This window comes from Anas platyrhynchos, chromosome 11, assembly GCF_047663525.1.
Source record: "Anas platyrhynchos isolate ZD024472 breed Pekin duck chromosome 11, IASCAAS_PekinDuck_T2T, whole genome shotgun sequence".
NCBI classification, from domain to species: domain Eukaryota; kingdom Metazoa; phylum Chordata; class Aves; order Anseriformes; family Anatidae; genus Anas; species Anas platyrhynchos.
In genome coordinates, this window is record NC_092597.1 from 9,124,699 (window position 1) to 9,145,883 (window position 21,185).

Consider the following 21,185-nt stretch of genomic DNA (forward strand, 5'->3'; position numbering starts at 1 on the left):
TGCTTATGATTAAAAGAAATAGGTTGAAAACTTTCATTTTGCTATTCAGAATTTACCATTCACTTCATGATTTAAAAGCACCACTTTCCTCTCCCTCCCTTCAAAACTGACTGCAAGTGAGTGATCCTAAGCTCTTACTACAAATCTGCCCTGTTGGAAGCTACCAATTTAAAATGTCTGGAAGGTGTCACTCCTAAAATCTTGGTTTGACTGCCAAAGAGAAGCAGTCTTCTACTCATAAGAATAGGAAACCTATGCTACATATATCCCATTCACTGTTGACATCCATTTCCATGTCTGCAGCAATGATTTTTAGTCTCAGTTTAGTTCTGCCTTTCTGATTTCCTTTCAAACTACTACTCTATGAAACAAAGCTATGAAACAGACTTGGGCATATTTCTGTTTTAAAAACAACTACCACCAAAAATCATTAAGCTCTCCCATGTATTTTAGACAAGCTCTTGCGGTATGACTGTTTCAACTGACAGTCTCAGTGGAGAGATAAGAAAGCAAATAGGCAAAGGAACAAATCCAGGTTTGGATCTGAGATGCAAAACAGGAAGAGATTTTTTGTAAAAGCTTCAATTGCTGTTACCCATTGCTAAGGAAACTGAAAAGTCCGTTTTCCAGCTCCATGAAGGCTCTTCTCTCAGGAAAGCTAGATTAATTTCTGATTTTATCAGAACTCAAACCTTAAAACAACATCTATATCCATTCTGGGTTATTTGGCCCACGAGCTAACAAATCTAACACAAACAGATAGAACCTTAGGCACTAAGGTGCGTCCCCAGGTGATATTTACTGACAGTAACTTCAGTGACAGTGTTTCCCCAAGACACTATAAGGTGCTTTCTAGAACAATATTATTTTTTTTCTTCCCTCTTCTCTTTTTCTCTTTTTGAGCATCCTCTCCACACCTTTCTTAGGCAATAGAGACTCCCTCTTTTTTCAATGAATTATGTACTATGTGAGCTGGAATCTTATTAAGCTAGCATATGAAATGAGTATCTTAGAGTAGCCTGTGCTCCTTACCATGGCCTTATTTGAATGTCCTCCTCCCTGGAATTCAAGGTTTCCATAGGCATCAGTTGGGTATGTCTGGGTGTGTTTGCTGACAGACCATTTCTCTGGTTGAGCTTCCACTTGCTTTGTTTCTTCTCCATTTTTATTAGCTGTTATACTTGGAGGAGGTGGAATATGCTGGTTAATGAGCTGTCCACAGCAGCACCTGAAAGTTACAATTTGAAGCAAATTTGAACACAGTATCCACACTACAGGTTTGTGACTAAAAAGCAAATAAATCAGAAATGGGATTTTCAGTTTATCATGCCTTGCTCTACTTGACTCACAGAAACAGGTCTAGGTCATATCTTCAATGCTACGAACTAACAACTCACTGCCTCTCCTTACTGCACAGCCTTATCGTCTCTGTATAGTACATGCCATAGCTCTATGCCAACCGGAATGCAATCACATCTTGCACTTCAGTTGCCCTTTAACACGACCTTAAGGGCAATGAGTAAACCTGGTCTCACTTTCACCTGTATAAACCCAAATAGAGCCCAGTTTCCTAAGTATCAACTTCTCTGTCGGCTATTGCAAAAATTTCAAAGGTTACCTGCTAATGTCTTTGCTGTTGGCAATTACATAGATGCATTCTCTTTTTGAAAAGGTTTTCTCTATCCAAGCCTTTTGACCCTTAAAGGGAAAAAAATAAGAAACATAATGAAACAGTTCTGGGGCAAATATAGTAATATTTTCATCCTGTCCTGAAATACAAGCATTGAATTCAATAAATCACCTTAAAACACCATATACATCTACCCGCAAAGCAATTAAGTGATGTGAATTTTCTATGATTTGGGTAAAAATCAAGGCTAGAATATATGTAAAAACCTTTATGTACAAACACGTTGGTCTTGCAAGTACAATGTTTATCTGAAACTCTACCAAAAATACATTTGCTTCTTCTTATTTTAGCAAATAGCAAGTGGACACCAAGTAGTACAGAAAAACAGCATAAGTTGTGACATAAACACATCAACAGTATTTAATCCAAACAACACTTTAATACTGTTCCTTGTATGAAGAAATCAATTCCTAAAAAACTTTCCCAGTTTCATGAATTATCTTCTCAAACTCATTTTGTCCTGTTTTAAATCAAGTTCCAATCATTCCAAAGGCATTTAACTCTGAAATGAGACATGTCTAGAGGAGAAAAGTGAAAGAACATTTAGCAGAAAAAGGACAAACTCTTCAGGCATGGTGTTACCTGTGAATGGGAAAATGACCTTGAAGACAAAATAGGATCATGTTGGCTGGGTCTGCAAACCAGATTTAATTAGACCAAGCTCGCAACCATTAAAAAAAAAAAAAAGAAAGAAAACAAGCTGTAGGCAAGCTAGAACAGAACCACGGATCTGCAATGCTGTTAGAAAGCTTATTCTGAAAGCGCAGTCCAGTTAGGCCTGGGAATGCTGAAGGGAGTGAGTTCAGAAACAGCTACAAGCCAAAGTTTCCCATACTTTCTTACTTGCAAACTCTAGGGCTTGTCCTTGCAATCATCAACAAGGCAAAGTATCATCATGATGGCAATACTAAACAATATTTAGTAGTGAATTTGAAAAAATAAACTCAAAAGCAGCTCCGCTTACATTTTAAAGGAATAAAAAATGTTAAAGTACACTCACAATTTGATGGCACGGATAACTTTGCCTTGATGATGAAAGTTGCTTCTTCTAAGTTTGGATTAGGGAATTAGAGTCTGAATTCATTTTTCAAGGAGCAAGCAAATGCCAAGTGCATTGCTTTAGTTTCCTCTATGAAAGTGAAATGAAACTTTTGCAGAGGCAAAAGCTAAAAATGCCATGTAAACTTTAAAGTCATCTGCAGATTTCTGTCAGCAGAAAACTCTGTCAGGCTGTCTGGTAATAGAGGGCCACTCCATCCCTGGACTAACTGCTGCACAGACTACAGCGCGATGAATAGAGGGGTGTGGCAGTTTCTATTTTTTTCTTGTCTGAGGCTGTCTCTGAAGTTCCTTTGTTGGCTGACTTGTTGGGTCCTGTCCGGCTTCTTCATTTCCTCCATTATGTCTGAAATAATAGATTATTGAAGTTCCCTCACTTGAAATAAGTAGCAAACCCAATTCCATGATTGCTGATAAAAGCTTTTGCTCCACAAAAAAGCTGCCCATAATGTGTCCAGGTAAGCTAATATTTGCCTCTCTCAGGTGCCTCTCAGCCTGAATGCCTCGACAGCCAGTGGTCTAGGATATCTTGCACTTCTGCTCTCCACTCGAAATAGTTACTGATTTACCAAGACAGAACTGCCTCGTTTCATTTGAAAAGGAATTGTTCACCCGAGAGGGAAGAGTTAAGAACTTAGAAAAAAAAATAAAAATATGTAGCTTACAATGTTACTTGTTTCCTAAATGACGAGGCATGTATTTCAGGCATTTAGCATAAAGAGCTTGATCACAAGCGAATTTTGAAGCCAAGAGGATATTAGATTTAGTATCCAAAGGCAGCGTGACATGGTCAGCTGTCTTGACTCAATCCAATCTCTCTTCAAATGAACCTAAAAAGCCTTTGTTCCCAAAATATTTCAAAGGTTCTTTTTACACACTTTCTGGACAGGTTCGTACAAGATGACAAATTTTAATGATAATATTACTAGAAACAGCTGAGAAAACATTTTAATTTTATAGCATTAGAGTCTAGTTATCAAGGTGCAGTTCTAGCAAGGCAGAGAAGTAAGCACCCAAGAGAGGGAGCTCCACGAGGCTCTGTGATAGCAGGAGGTGGATGGCTAGAGCAAACACTTGCAGTTTTCCTCTGTGGAACCAGATTTGGCTAATTCACAGGCATTTGGGCAATTCAAAATATTCAGACGGCCCAAACCACTTTGTATGACAGGAATTACATTAGTTTTTAAAAATGGATCCCAAACCACACAGTATCCAAATTCACTGCCCTTTTACAACTCTGCCCAAGGATGTCACAAGTGCTTACGCCCGCTGTACTAGCTTATGGTCTTTAACATTATAAAATGAGCTTAGCAGGATCCTGTTACAGAGGTTGCATCAGTTATCCCCCCCCCTTTTTTTTTTTCCTTGTTAAATATATTCATTTTTTGTCTGAATAAAATTTTAGACTTCTGTGTGGTCTTTATTAATTCCTTGACTGCGAGACACATATGCCCAAATCAATCCTACCTCAGGAGAAGCACTCTTCAGCATACCACTGGTCACAGATCGTGCACATTTAACCGGTCTGTGCAGAATACTGGAAAATGTAAGCTAAAAATATCAAAACAACTTGGATTTTTACACCACATCATTGATTATCGTTTTACCTCACAGCTTGTCAAAGAACAAACTTTCCTATTTCATGTGTTTCATGTAAAAACAATTCATTAGCCACTGGATTAAATCACAGACTTAATACGTGTTTGGAAAGGAGCTTTCGCATCTTGGTATCAAAAATGAGCTCTACAGTACAGCTGAGCATTCATTATTAAAAACCCTGCCACAGGAAGTCTATTATCTATGGCTACACTGAAAAAAAAACAACACATTTTATTCTCACACCTAAAAACCCCGTTTAAAGCTCAGTCACTATAGGCTCTCCAGTTGGACAATACATTATGCTCCACTGGCTTATTTTTTCAGTGCTAATGAGAAGTAGGCAAAAGCAGGCATTACAGATCAGGGGAAATAAAAACTCAGCACATTTGGTCAGCCTTTGAAGTTTCACTGTCTTTGTCTGTTTAATCTGCTTAACCAAAGCTTGATTATAATCCGATGCAAATACTTGAGCAGACATTCAGCGTCAGAAAATGGGCAATTTCCCCACTTGTTTGATACAGATTCTGTACTTTTTTTTCCTCTAGAATGAAATTTGTTTGTTTGCTGGAGGGAAAATGTAATTACACATACTGTCTCTTGTGAGCTTGAAAAAACTAGAGCATTTTTTTAACAGCCTTGGAACGGATGAATTCTGAAAGGACTACGGCAGATCAGCTACAGTTTTCAGACCAGGAGCCAGTGGGAGTATTAGGCTGGCAGACAAATGGGTGCTGCCAGCAAGATAATGGCACCAACAATACTGCGTGTTTTCCACTGACCTCTAAGAAACACAAAAAAAGCAAGATCCCAAGTTGCTGATAGTAGCGAAGTTCAAACCTGCTTATTACTGCAAATCCTGAATGTATTTATCAGGGTACCTGTTCTTGAAAAAATGCATACTTCAGATGTTCAGTGGAATGTTTGTTCTCCTTTATGAAAACTGACAACAGGTCTCCTAAAACAAAAAACAAACCACTGCTAATTCTTGGTCATCAGCCTAGAAATCAATATATTGCCAGGAAACAGTATTAAATAATACTGTGTTTTATTACCCCCTCGTGGATTCTTTTGGTCCTCTTAGCATTAAAAGAGGGTATTTGTAGAAGAGACTGGAAATTATTGTTAGTTTGTAAATAAGTTAATGAATGAGTTAATAAAAATCAAGACCCTAAACAAACAATCTCCTTTCAACTGCCATTAATAAACAAAATCATTAGTTCCACTAAGACCAGCTGTCCTGGGAATACCACAAACGAACTGTTTGGTGAGAAACACGCATACGTAAGGTTGCAGACACACAGGAACTCAACTGAGGGAAATAATCTTTACCACCACATACAGACAACTCCAGTTTGCTGCTGAGGTAACACGGAATTGTGTGTATTTGGCTTCGTATATAAGCAGCCATTCAGTGAACCAGCAGTGGGCCTGAATTTCAGGGTACACTGAGGCAGAGCTGCAGGCTCTGTTTCACTGCAGCTTCGTGCAAGAGCACAGTGTGGGCTCTGGACCAATGCCCCTCCGGAAAAAATGCAGGGTGGGAATTAATACAGGAGAGCAAACTCACTGGAAATGGTGTGAGACAAACCTATGCTCCGTTGGGACACCAGAACCTGTGAAGCTCATTTGCCACGTAAACCTGCAGGACAGCAGGGGTGTTTAGTGTCTCTGCAAAATCAGAACGATAAGATTATTACCGCAGGAAGCAGAAGAATTTGTGGACCTGAACGTGGTCAGGGATGAGAGCTGTAGTGTCGCTGGAGCACATCCAAAGCCTAAACCCAACCAGACCTGAAACCTAACTGGTCAGACCTCTCATCTGTCATGTTCCCCAAAAAGCAAAGCTCCTTGCACAGGGACATGCCCTTGCTGGACAGGCTGACACGACTGAATTGCTGCTCACAGCACAGGGTGGGACTTTGGCCCTATCTGGCCATTAGAGAGCACTTGTAGGAAAGCTCTTTGGCAGCTGGGGTCCTACTAAAGAGCACACGCTCCCCAGCTGCTGCACACCAGAGAGGCTTTGCCTGTACCAGGCACAGCTGGGCAGCAGACAAGGAGGCAGGCCGACAGCAGTGCGTGCTGCGCAGCGCCACGGGCACAGATGCAAAGGGGGAGTAGGCAGGGGAACCAAATGTGTTCTGCATAATATGGGGCAGGCTAAATCAAGCACAGAACAATACAAAACTGGAGCTGGCTGGGCAGCAGCACTCACATCTGCTGCAGCAATACAAATTATTTTCACCAATGTTTCGTTACGATGTGGACTGATGACTGTCAGTTATAGGAGCATACAGCTGTAGCCCTTTTCACATCACCTTACCAACATTTTTTGGTAATCCAGCTTGCCATATGCTGCAAAAGATGGCACCACCAGGGAAGTCAAATCTCAACTCTGTTGCCCAATTATTTAATTAGAATGGCCTACAGAATTAAACTGGAATATTCATGCCGCATTTCAGCAGAGATGTTTGTGTTGGTGAGACAGTGAGAAAGAAATAACTGGAGATGGAATGAACTTCATGCTGTGAGCACATGTAAGCACAATTCCACTCATGGTGGAAACAACTCCTTTTGTAAATGCCATTCACGTAATCACATTCAGTTGCCTTTACTTGAGAAAACAAAACAAAACAACAACAAATGAGAACTCCCCCAAATAAACAATTAGGAGAAAAAAGGAAAATAAACCACTGTATCTGCAGAGACTCTGTTACCAGGGCCTTAGAAATTGATCCTAGAGAGGTTTCTACTTTAAGCTTCTGTAAACTGCAACCTGTCAATTATGCTATCCATCATTTTTTTTCACTTTGAAGGGATACTTTTCCCAAGTACCCAACTAGTCACCCTGTAAGGTGATCGGGTTATCCTGTGTTGGCAGCTCCACTCTTCTGGGGAGACAGGTCCTTTTCAGAGGGTCATAAATGGGAATTCTGAAAGCACCAGCCCTTCACTAGCTTATATGCAGTGCCACGTATACACAGCTTCTCAGCTTCCAAGGCAGACTTGACTCATGTCTGGCCAGCAGTACTTGCATTTGTTCTCATTTACATATATTGATGCATCACCCCTAGATTGATTCTTCTCTAGTTCTCCCTTTTTCCAGAAATAAACATCTTGATTTCTTTGTAGCTGAAGAAATCTTCGAGTGGGTATATCTGTGGTGTATTTCCAAAGCCTACAAACCATCCTTCCATTTCAGATCCATCTCAGAAATCTGTGAGGGCTCTCGTATGCAGCCAGTCTGCACAGGATCCTGACAAATTTGCACCAGACTCTGCTCTCCAAGGCTGTTGGGGTTGGTTTCCTTTCTTACCATATCTCTACATTGCTCATTAGGATGTTACTGGTGGGCCAAAAACTGTTAAAAACGTGGGATGTTATCATATTCTGGAACTGGACTCCAGTAAGAAATGAAGGAAATAAAAACGTTACGGGAGATGCCCTTTCTGTTCTAGGAAAAGTGTGAAATAAATGCAGCCCTACCCAGAAGAGCTGTCCTTCCAGTAACGGTGCTCTTGCTTGGAGAAATATACTGCAAATTATGTGACAAATGCTAATAGCCAATATTGTAGATACACACAAACTGATAAACCTTTACTGAAAAGTTGATCATTGCTGAGAAAGACAAAACATAAAACCACAATTATGTTTTTAATTTGTCTTATGTCACTAGGGAACCAGACATAAATAATGCGCCCAACTATGAAACAGTTACGGCCTGAGAAACGAAGCTAAGTTTCCAAAACCCTGCTCTGCATGAATTCCATCAAAAGCAGTGATAAATACAACAAACCAGAGTTTTAGCAGTTACTGAGTAACTACTGAATGTGAAGTACCAAACAATATTCTGCAACAAAGAGGATTCCCTATCTCGTTTGCTAATAAGCATAGCATTAAAAAAGGAGTTATGACAGTTTTAAGATTCTTTCAAAGGAACGACTATTTCCTTTGTCAGGATTCTTATTCTCATCCCACTTACCCATGCTCTTCCAGCAGCTTTGTCAGGGAACCCTCTGCTCTGTGGATGAGACAAACACAGCACAGGCAGGACAGCAGAGCCACTGAGCCATATGGTATTTCAAACTCAGGCCAGAAAACACTCCTGCTGCTGATATGGAAACCAGTAAACAGTGCTTCGTGTCTTCATTATGCTTTGTGGTCCTGACCTGCTGGTGAGGCAGGCAGTAAACGTTTGCTGGAACAAGAGCAATCATTTTCTCTCCCCTTGGATTAGCTTAGGGATACAGACTACAAAAGGAAGTAACAAGCTCTCTTTTCCCAAAGTTACACAATTCTGCCACGTCTCCTACAGATGCAGCTCTTTCCCAGAGGCTTGAAATGAGTAACAACTACAGCCTCAACATCACCGCAGACCTGGGTTGCTCTGACACGACTGGATACACCCAACTCTGGCACAACGTCCACAGAGGCACATCAGAGCAATGTGCTGGCTGAGCACCGGTGCCCTACTGCGAGACAGATGCAGCTGCTTGGGCACAAAACCATACAGCCAGCACAGCTAGCACCAAGCGACCAACCAACCATTTGGAGAACAAAGCTGGAAGGCTCAGCTCACTGCTTGCCTGCAGAGAACATACCTCATATAGTTGTTTTTTTAAAATTTTCTTTGCAAAATGCAACAAAAGTCTCAGTGACCAGGTTACACACCATACCTACCACATTGTAAGACAGCAAAATAATTCCAGCAACAGCTCTGTCCTACCCTGTACTGTGACACATCTCAAGGACGAGATTTTCTAGGAAATGGTAACTATAGTGCATAGACTCAATTTGTTACCTACTGCAGTTCCTTCACTAACTTGTGAAGTCCTCCTGTTCTAGATGATGGGGAGATGAGGAACACTTGTACCTGTACTTAACTGCCTTTCTGAGATCTGTTTTGGATTTTTCTGTTCCCAAAAAACCTTCAGTCTGAGGCAGACACTCCAGTTTTACTCCAAGCACCTGAGTAGCAGAACTGTAAGGAACACAAAGCAAGATGCTAGTCTGTGGGTAGAGGAGTCAGCCTACAAGCAAACATTCTCACGAGGCCCCATATAGCTCAGTGGATGAGTAAGGAGAGATGGCAAGCAGCCTCTGACATTATACAAGCCAAAGTAACCTGGCAATTACTATTTTCCACTATAATTCTTTAGTAATTCTTGTTTGAAGATAAAAGACAACACTGGTATTTAGATTTGCAGAGGCTCAGGAATTGCTTCTGTACAGCAGTAATTACCTGCCCTAACATAAAGACTCTTTACTAGGCATGTTTTTAAAGACAGTTAGGACACGCAACGGATATGTATGTGGGACATGATAAAGAGGTTAAAAATACAATTATTCCTTTGCTCTTTGTAAGAGTTTACAAGTTACTAATTCAGAGAGAACCTCTATAAAATTTCTGATAAACCAGTTAAGAGTGCTGATTTTTCACACATGATGTAATGGTATGGTTTGAAATCCTTTTATTGTTCTCAGTGAAACACTGGAAACCATGAGAAGAAAAAATATTTTCAGGAGAATGACTTCTTGATGTGTGAGATACTTTTGTATCTCACTGTGTGAAGAGTATGTTCTAAGTGCCCCGTCCCAATCAGAGCTACTTCAAATGCACAGCGCACTAAACGTGTAGACTTGGAGACTTTATTATATTAACATTTTTCAGATGTGGTAAAATAACGCCATTGTTTAAGGCATACTGATAAGCATGTTAATAAAATACTTTAAAATGACTACTAAGTAAAATTTCTATAATCACAATATAACACAATATATGCATATCCCAGATGTCCCTAAAATCTGGAGATGCTGGTAACAAATATTTACCTCCACATTTTGCTTTCTGTGAATATGCACACTCCTATATATGTAACAGAATAAAAAAAAAAACAGTCCGTTCATTAAGAAATGAATACCATTTTGCAGCACATAAGGCTTTCCTGAAAGCAAGATTCCACAGGTGGAAATTTGTTAAATAGTTTGAACTGTTGAAAATGTTCAACTTGCTGTGGGCAATTTTACACTCAGTGAAGCAATTACTTTCCAGGCACTGGCTAGCATGGAAGCTTTAACAGAATATGCCACAGCGCAATCAGACACATTTTGCACCCTGTTGCTTTCTGTAATTTTCAAAAAGAAAGTATTTCCAACTACTGTAACTCTTGGGCTGCAGGATCTGTACAGAATTATTCTTTGTAATCTTTTAGAAATCATTATGGAAAAACTGGAACTCAAAGGTTAAATTACTTCCTAGAGAGGATAAATACGTATGTTTCAAACACTTGTATTATATACACCCGAGAGTTGCCAAGATTCACCAGGAACTTTCTGAAAACTTGAGTACTCTAGGACTGAAAAAAAAACACAAAAGCCAAGAGAGCGAAAGGAGATTTCAAACGAGTCTGTAGCTGTTTATAGATAAGAACAGTTTTCTGAAAATGGGGTCAACTTTCTGTCCAGTCCTTATACCATGTAAAACCACCAAACCTGGGAGTGAAAAGAATTCAGTGGTACAACAGAACCAGAGAGCAGTATCTCCAGTGATGTTCCTTGATGGTTTTGTACGGTATGTAACACAGAGTTTGTCTCTAAAGAGAGAGAAGACCACACTTCAACAGCTACGATCCAGGAAACACAGGAGATACTCTGCCTTTACTGATACACAGTGTCATTTACGGATCTCAAATATTACGTGTAACTCAGCAATGGATTTGTCTTTAGAACATTAACTGCAATGTACCATTTGAATTAATCTCAAACTATTACCATTAAATTTCAAACATGATAATAAATGGATTTATTTTCTTCCAGAAATACATCTTAAAATTTCGTAGTTCATGCCTAAAACTTCTAAAAGGACTCCTACATTTCAAATTTTCTCTGAGGCAATTGATAAACATATGCACCTACATGTCCTTACACCACACACAGATTTTGACTGGTATCAAGAAATAAGCCAGACAGTGGTTTCTTGGCTTGGGTGATACAAAATGCACGGGGTAAAGATTCCTCTATATGCGGAGTTAAATTTGATTCTCTGATTCTGAGGTGAAGAGCCAAGCCAAGTCCACATCATGTCAATGTACCAGAATTGTAAAGCCTGAATTGAGTGCGTTAAAGGAGACTCAAACAGGCCAGGACCTCTGTTCATAGCTGCTTCTGGCTCCACAGGGGACTAGGAGGATACATCTTCTTGGAGCTCCTGCTACCCTGAGAGGTCCCTCCCCAAGCACCCCAGTGCCCTCCAGCAAAACGGCTGGAATGCCAGAAGAGCAGGTGGGAGCAGCGTTCTTCGGGATTGGGATTTGAAGAGCTAGGCTTACACGGGCCAGAACTTCTCAGGCTCCATGGTCATTTGAACAAGTGGGATGTGAAGAGCCAGGGAGAGCGTGTAGGTTGGATCTTGGTGAGGAAGTTCGGAGACTTCTGCTTTCAGAGCCTAACATGCTTTACAGCCAAAAAGCCTGACTTCAAATGAAAGCAGCAGCATTGCTGATACAAATGTGATGTTGCTGCTGATAAATGTATGGTAAATACTTTTCACTGGGTGCCCTTACTGGTGTAAGAAAAAACACCAAAACCCATTCCCTCTTCTGTTCTAAGACTTCTGTAATACCTGACCTAATATCAGCCCCTGAGAAATCAAATTAGAAACAAACACACACAGAAAGAAGCTTATCAGAAGGCTTGTTGCCAACTGGGAGCTCCAAAGAGCATTACTGGCAAATTTTGATATCTGAAGAACAACACAAAAACAAATCAAAGACTCAACCTACAAAACAAGTAAACCAGAACTCCATCCCATTTGCTGCAGAGGTAGCTCTAAGGCACCAAAATATGTAAGATGTTTCCACCCAATCCCTCTTTTCCGGCATTTCTACTTCTTATTACAGTCATACCAAAGCAATTTCCTGCTTTTAAAATGTTATGAAACACCTTTCTTTGAACCTGAAAACTCGTTGTGCCTTCTTGCCGTTAGTAGTAGTTCAGCTTCTTTGTCTTTCAAAACAATGAGGAATCTACAAAGTAGTCTAGTCAAAGTACTATTATTTCAACTGAGTTATCTTCCTCCAATCAATCACAGCTTGCTATACACAGTTCTTCAGCGCAAAATTAAATTATGCATATCGATGCTAAAAAGGTATCAAGGCAGAAAATGATCAGGAATGAAACAAAAAAAAAAACCACACACATTTTAAATTATGTCCTACCTGCTTGCCACTGGAAGTGCTTCAGAGTTTGGAAAGATGATTCACATCTAGAATAAATAAATTGCATTTAACTCTGAGCTTGTCCCATCTTTCTGTTTACTGTTCAGACTCCTCACTCATCTCACTGGTAGGACTTCCAGTCTCTCTGAAGTTCATGAGAATTCCCAAGGAGATGGGTTTCCACCACTTTAAGAAGAGAATCTCATATGATAAGCATGTGAGCAGCTTCTTTGTTCAAACCAATCTCATGACTCCCTTTGAAGGTAATCCTTTAGAAGTCTCATGACCCATCTCCCTGCCCAGAGGGTATTTTCATCTCATGGTGGAACAAGGCACAACAAATCTACTTTGATAGTGCCCAAATCTCCAATTTGTTAAACCTCCTTTCCTCTCTTCAAACATTGGATATACTCACTGTAAAAATGCCAGCACTGCAGAAAGGCTAAAGCAGGAGCCGAAACTTTTAATTTGAAGTATCCCCTCCCTTCTGCTAAAATATCAATGTTATTTGCATAATTGAGACAATTGGACATAATAGTCCTTTCAGGGGTCCTCATTAGATGTACAGCTCTACATTCTTTGAAAAAAAAAAAAGAAAAAAGGAGGTCATACAGCATTAATTATACCTAATCCTTTTTAGAACAATTTGAAGTTAGGAAAAATGTTGTACTAAACCAGCTGAAGTTGTAAATAACCCATTCATTTTGTAACTTTACATATCACATGCATTTTCATACTCTGTTGCTTTTGTCAATTTAATTAATTCCTTTGCTGCAAAGGACTTCTGCAACTTCTACTTTAAAACTATCAATGGCAAAGGACATAATGCATTGCAGGTAGTTTATTTATTCTGCTCTAACTTTCCAATATCCACCTTGCTGTGCAGAGTGCCAACACTACAAATAGATGAGCACTGCACCTAGGACCACATGTAAGAATTACACTGTTTAGACCCAAATGCAGTTTCACTCCTTGTTCTGCTGCACTGCATTGTGCAGCCGGAAAGTCTGCTTAACTGATCTGACTTCACTGTTCCTACATCCGATCACCACACTAACCATAAATCCCGTTGTGACTGACAAATAAGTATTTTAGAGATACAACTGCAACTTCTGTCCTGCCCCAAGCAGCAAAGCATGCAGCTGTAACAGCTTTATTTTAGGACCAGATCCTGCTCTTCCTAACGAGACAAAATTCCTTCTGACTTCATGAGGGACAACAATGTCAGTACAGAAGAGTTACACAAACCTCTGGAAAACCACAATGCAAATCAATTTTGCATTCATTTCTGTTTAAGGAGCTGATACATTTTGGAGAAGGCAACAGACATTATCAGCAGCGTGAAGTCAAAGAAAGCAAGCATAAATCCATGTGGGATACAGCACTCCACAAATAATGGAAGTACAGACTATTCCTTTAGTTAGGGAATATCCTACTTAAAGCCTTCATCCAGAAGACTGGATCAGACTCTGTCACTGTTGTTCAACAGGCACCTCAACAGGGCATATCACAGCTATACTCCACAGCTACTTAAGTTTCCTCTTCTACAGTTTCAAAATCAAGTTGAAATTGCTAGTTCTCATCTCTGAAATCGCATTGAGCTTAAATTCCTGTTGTACCAGCAGCTGTCTGGTATCCCGTTCAAGCAAAGCAGGGGGCTCAAAGCTATTGCCCACCATTCTTAAAAGCTGATCACAGACATGGAGGATATATGTGTAAGTCAACAGATGTTCTTTCAGTGAAAACCACGTTTCAGACATCCTAGCTTTATGGATGACCCTTCTGTCTGGAGCACATTGTCCTCTGTGAGAGGGAAAAAGTTGACCTACTGGACTAACAGCAAGAAATATTTATTATCAAAAATATCTAAGTCAGAAAACATAGTAAAAACAGTATCTGGGCACTTGAACTCCCTTCTAGAAGTGGAATTCAGACACACAGCACGGTAAGTTTCTCTGCCTGGGTTCTCTATAGCGATGGAGGATAAAAAGAAACAAATTCCTTTTTGCTAATGAACGAGTTCTCCTTAGAAAGCCATTATGCAAAAATGTGAGTTATATCTATACAAATAAAATGTTTTGTCTTCAAAATGTGGTTAAGAATTAATATTCAAGACATCACACCTGTACCTTTTGTTCTTCCACTTGTTAGCTCAAGCAGAAGTGATAGAAATGTACACCTGAGGAAGTGCAGTATTTTTAAAAATCAAAATACAATGTTCACTGAATCTTCACATAACGCAAATTCAATAGTTTTACAACACCGTAACTGCTCTGGCACTGCAGTTTAAGTAATGAGACTGATGAAAAAAAGTAAGCAAGCCACATCCACTGAGACAAAAGAAAAAGACTGCAGCTGCTACTGTGTTCAGATTAAGGTGACTGACATCAAGGACACCTTCTAAGGGCAGTAAGAATATTTTCCTCACTTACTATTGCGAAAAGAAAACAATTCATGTAAATTTTGAAGCACAAATTTTAGATTGATTCTTTTAAGCAAAGCCAAAGCTTGACAGGATGCCTATCGTCTAATGAGAATGTTCTGAATGGTATTTCACGTAACACAAGATGTGATTATATATATATACACACACACATACAGCACAATAATATTATAATAATTATATTAGTTAATTCCTCTTATGTGTTGCATGTGTGTATGCATGGAAAACTGCCACTTAAAACAAAGGAACTTGTACACTGTGTAAAATAAAGCACCAAGTCTGCTAAAATCTAATAAAAGTGCACTTCCAGTGTGAAGAGCAAACAGCCTACCGTTTGCTGTGCTTCCTGTCTCAAAGGCCTACGAGCACATTCTGCATGGGAAGAGGAAGAACTCATGGGCATTTAATTTCTCATATATAATACTGTCAACTCCAGCCAAAGTGTCCATTCAGATTTCAAAGGAATAACACACGAGTGAAAAAATGACATTCTCAGAGAAAATACCACTACACAAAAGATCATTTTCATGGATGCCTGCACTCATACTATGGGAAGGCTCACAGCCCTTGGAGTTTGTTTTGTGGCATGGCTTGATATAAATGCACTGTGAAGGAAAGGGATAAAGATATGCATCTCTCTGCTGTCCTCACTGTGACTGTCTCAGAAAAAAGTACCCTTGGTTTCCAGTGGTACTGGGTAACCACAAGCTTGCAGAGAAGAAGTAGGAATGTCAAACAGATGAGTTTGTTTTTATCCTTTTAAACAGTATCTTCACATACGCTATAAAGGCATTAGTCCATGCCAAAAAAAACAGTTTGATTTACATCCTTCACTGTCAACATATGTTCTTATTACCACTCCCAAAATAAAATATACTTGCTCCACTGATAGCAAACAACTTATTTATCTTCAAAGAGCAACGAGTTCTTATGGTTTTATTTCAACTGATGTCAATCTAGATCTATCAGGGTAATCAGTTACATTTATGTATGAATAATTGAGACCACAGTAAAAATAAACATTTTTCTCAGTTATAAACATAGGCTGACATAATTAATTGCTCATTTAATGAATGTAGTTAATAGTATTTTCTTACAAAAAGGCAAAAAATAAAATACATTACCCTTTTCTCAGATCTGATGTACCTGCTGGTAACTCCCAAAGGCGTCTGTATCAGTGGAATCAACAGGCAGATGGACAACATAACAAGTTTCACTGACTGCATTTTGTATCGGATGCTTACTGGTCTTGAAATACTCCTCTAATAAAAGCAAATTAATACATCTAGTACAAGAGAAATATTTTTCCCCTTGTTTTCTTCTTCTGTATTTCATAGAAGCATTCTGTAAGCTCTTACAGATTTTTAAAAAGTTTCAGTGCATTCATATATCAAAATTAAATTTACGGATAGGAAATGTGGGAACTGGACTTAGAAATGCCAAAATGCATTGTAAAATGATGTAACATTTCAGATTTTTTCCACAAAACTATAATATAAAGGGGTACATAGACGGGAACTGAACAAAACTACAGGCAAAATGCCTGAAGATTATCATCTTCCTCACAGTCCAGCAGACCAAATACAACTCTGAAAAGTTCCAGTAAACTATAAATGTTAAAGTCATAAAGGAATGAACAATAATTACAATGCAACGTAACTAAGAAAACTTTGAAGGAATAAAAAAAAGAAAAGCAATATCAAAATCTCCTCAGGACCTGACTTTTGAGCTTTGAGAGGAACCAAATGCTATTTACCAGCCCAGCCTGTTATCATAACCTAGACAAACTGCAGCTCAGAGGAGCCTGTATTTTTTCACAGCTGAATTAAATCCTGAGCCAATGACTAATATTTCACAGGATGTGACACCATTGAACCACTGAAACTTGGGATGAGCATTAATACAAATGTCACAGATACAGATGTCAGCACAGATGAGAAATGACACGATAGCAATCTGCCCGCGAGGAAACAGAAGCTCACTGAGACTCGGTCAGGAATGGACAAAGAAGAAAGGACGGATTACTCATGACAAGCTTGTTCACATGAAAACAGAATAGTGTTTTTTGTTTTTCTTATAACCTGCCTAATAATTCTGTTCTGTAGCCACAAAATTCATGACCGCTCGCTGCAAGGCTTCGATTGACCACATAAAACTCATCCTGCGAAGCAGGAGCACTTACGAAAAGACAAAAGTCAAGCCTGGAAATGCAGGTCTCTTACTTATTCAAAAATGTAATCATTTTAAAATAAGAGTATTTCCCAAGAGACTCTGATCCAACAGATACCACCTGATGCCACTATCGCATCTGCAACTACGTGGACTATTTGACCCCCTCCCCCCAGGCAAAACAAACAGAAGAGCAGAGGATTTGAGTGTCTTGGCCTCAGAGCACTGTGCAGGACTGAAGGTGTGATCTAGATTCAAAGTAGCCTTGGGTCTATTTATTTTTTCTTGGAGGCAGGGGTAGCATTTGGTCCACATATATACTACCTGGCACAGCTGAAAGGCATAAATGACATGATCTGATAAGCTCAAATACACAGCTGCAGTCAGTGACTAAATCCCCAAGACAGAACACCATCCTCACCCAAAGCAACAAGGATTTTCATGTACTGAGGAGAAGAGCTCCAGAGGAACACTTGGCTCCTTTCCCCTTCCAAGCCCATGGCCTTGCTGCAATAGGGAATGTGCTGGCACACGGAAGGCAGGGCAAAGCCCTGACCGTAGCCTCTACAGCTCCAATAACACCTTTTATAAGCAAAAAACAACCACCCCTAAAAGGAAAGAAATGGCATGACTACAAAGTGACCAGAAATCCTCTCGATACCAGGGAAGAATTACCTAGGTATTGCGGTGTCAAGCAGTGAATACAAACAACTCGAAAGGTAATTTACAATCAATTAGCCCAGGAACAGTAGTGATGGGGAACAGCTTAGTTCTCAGCCTAATTCCTATAAAGCAAGCTACAAGTTTTGCAATGCAATAATCCCTGCACAAAATAGGTCTGGATGTGCAATGGAGTTACCTGCCTAGTCTGCAGTACAGCTTATTACCCCCAGTATTTATTTATTATTTATTATAACCTTGAGTAGGATCTGATGAAAGCACGCAGTACGGCAGTAAGAAGCGTTCCCCTTAACTCCCTCCTATGCAGAAATTCCTGATCTGCACTCCACTGAAAACGCAGAGCTCCTGTTAAAAGAATATACTGTCAGGGAATGAATGCTTTTATATGGGCAGGACTGTAAAATCTATTTGATAGCTTCTTTCAACTTTGGCGTATTACCACGGCACTTTCTCTCTGGATGACACACGTGTACACCTCCGATAACAGCCTGCTTTACTGCCCAGCTTCATCTCTGAACTCATCTGCAGCATCCCTCTAGAGCTTGTCAAGTGGTTAGATTTTAAAAGAGTATTTTTAAAGTGGAACACAGGCAAACTGACACAGCTTCTTTTATCCGACGCTAATGCCACATCTGCTGCATCCTGTGAGAAGCGTGAGGGAAACAAGTTATTTTTGGCAAGATTTCACTGATAAGTGTTTTCGTAATTCAGTCAAGTGCCGTAAGTACAACTCCTCCCTCAGGGAAACTCTTTTAGACTTCACATAGCAACAGTGGCAATGGTGTATGTTGCACAGTTCTCTCTCCCTCCTTTGTGTGTGTATGTTTGAAGGGGCTTTGCACAGCAAAACCAGCAATGAACCGTGTGTTCTACTGAAGCACAACTGACATCAAAGGCGAGTGGAACAATGAAGAGAAAAGTGCTGACCGCTGGAAGGAGCAACGTACCAGCACCAGCTCCATGCCAGCCCTGCTGCAAGGTACCGAGCTACTGAATTCCTCTCCTACCTGGACTAGGAGCCAGGTTTTACCGTGAAGAAGTCTGCTTAACTCCTGATTCTGCAACCACTGAGGTACATGCGTAAGTTTATAGCCATCAACAGCCCCACTGACTGCCATGAAACAGCAGCATCCACACAAAGCTGTTCAAATGAAGTCAACAGGACTGAAACTCGGTGTACACACTTAGCACACAACCGAGAGTTTTAAAATGGTGTAAAACAGCGTCTTCTGCAATAAACAGCGTGATTATTCTGTGTTTCTCTGGCAGTGTTTGTCTGAATAGTTTAATACATAGACACAGATTAGTCTTACGGTTAATAAGACTTACATTTCGGTCCCATTTAGTCTTACACAGCAAACAGCTATTTTACCTGCTCATAAAAAGTTTTGTGAAGTCTGCATTACTTCCAAGCCAAGCAGTTTGTACGCGTTCATTTGGATGGAGATCTACTGTCAGAAATGTGGGTCCTGCTGATCAATCCAGGGGTTAAAAGAAATTAAAAGCACAGTAAGTTGCTGAAACAGTATGAGGCACTGCAGCTTTCAGCTTTGTCAAACTCATTATGTTCCTCCCACTAATTAAAACAGAAATGCAAGCAAGCAGTAAATACATGTTAGAGTGATTCTGAAGTTAGTAATTCTAAGAACTACTGGGGAAAAAAAAAAACAACTCCAAATCGTATTTACTTTCAGTAATCTTCAGCTGCACAACTGCTAAAACACAGTTTAGGAACTTTCTCCCCCGTATATTTAAAGTTTTATGCAAATATTTTCTACACTAACAACAGCATGGTAGTGACTGAAGAAACACAAGCATTTCTTCATAAACATTCTATTTCATTATATTTCATGAGACATATGTAAATAATTCATCCTTTAAACTTGCACTTCTAACCACCTCCTAACACTTAGATAAAAGAAACACAGGGGCTATAACGTCATTATTGCACCTTGAAAAGTTGTAGAGTTTGAAAGTCATTATGAAAATGCATATAGGGGACCTTCTGTTTTTCTGTTCAAGACATTCTTATAAAGTTCTCTATCACAGAGGGGAGTTCATGTTTTGAATACAGCAGCCCCAAGTTTTGTTCATTTCTTCTTTTTGGAAAGACTGGGGAAACAATGTATTTGGTGATTCTGTACATCATCAAAAACACAGAGTAACAACCTAAGCCTAACTGTTATCAACAGTCTAAGCACGTAATAATACTCTAAGCTTAACCTTCACTACCAGTCTGTCACAGAAGTGTGCAGGAGAACCATACAGCCCCAGGCAACATCACAAAAGTAGCTGAAAATGAACTGTAGGTTGGTGGCAAACAGAGCAGCAGCACAAGCTCCAAGCTGCTTCAGGAGAAGGCACTGAGAATACAGTGTTGGACAGCCTCTGTAGCATGGAAACCTACACAGCCAGACTCCAGTTAGGAGCAGGACAAAGGAGAAAGAACGTGTCAATGTGTTTGTTATCACCTCCACCTCCAAATGAGAAAGCCAGGTCTCATTCCAGCAGTGACAGTGAAGTCTTTGTGTGACTGTGAGTGTGGAGAAAGCATGGAAAGGGTCGGGGCAGGAGGTCCTGCTGTAACAGAGCACAACGAGCAGTCATTACTGAGACCTTCAGGGTCAGGCACACAAACAGCACATTCCTTCAAACAGGTCTGGTACTGGTTTTGGCACAAAATGCAACAGAACTGTGCTCCACAAAGCACCTGTCAGAAGCAGCAACGTCAATAAACAGCGATCACCTCCATTTCCTTCATGTTTGTGATGGGACACTTGTACAGCCAACCACGTCAGCCTTTATCTGGATTCTTCAGAAGGGAAATTCAAAACCTAGTAATTAAGCAGCAGCAGCTGAGAATAATGGCAAAGTTTTCCAATTAACCCTTTTGTGGTCTGCAGAAAATCAGCACGTGTTCAGCTGTGGTTTATTTACAAAGGATAGGGTCAAAGCACCTGAGATTTGTTGGAAGATATCCCTCACCTCACCAACACTTAGGATACGAACTGAGGATTACATTTACATTTCTGCTTTGATAGTTGTGTGCCATTACAGCAGCTACTAAGAGATTTACCTACTATTCAGGCACAGTGCAATAGTTATTTTCTTAACAGGCACAAATCAAAATTGGAACTGGATTTTTTTTTGTGTGTTTGTAAAGCACAAAGCATAAATATGGACCACATATATGTATGTACATGTACATATATATATATGAATTAAAGTGCATGTGCAATATATTATACAGACCTTTTAAAAACATTAAAAATCCTCTGCTAATCTAGCTGTAGCAATCTCATCTATGCCGCTTTCATGTGGCAGACTG

The 21,185-nt window shown here is 39.9% G+C and overlaps 1 protein-coding gene across 10 annotated transcripts in view; it reads right to left on the reverse strand.

The window, feature by feature from the left end:
- Window positions 1-21,185, reverse strand: part of TRPM1 (transient receptor potential cation channel subfamily M member 1) — a 128,503-nt gene that overhangs the window by 40,155 nt on the left and 67,163 nt on the right. For all 10 annotated transcript variants that reach the window (XM_072043535.1, XM_072043529.1, XM_072043530.1 and 7 more), the window contains 2 exons: window positions 1,619-1,698; window positions 1,033-1,228 (listed from right to left, as the gene is read on the reverse strand). In XM_072043535.1, coding sequence (XP_071899636.1) covers window positions 1,033-1,228; window positions 1,619-1,698 — 276 coding nt within the window. The remainder of the gene's footprint in view (window positions 1-1,032; window positions 1,229-1,618; window positions 1,699-21,185) is intronic.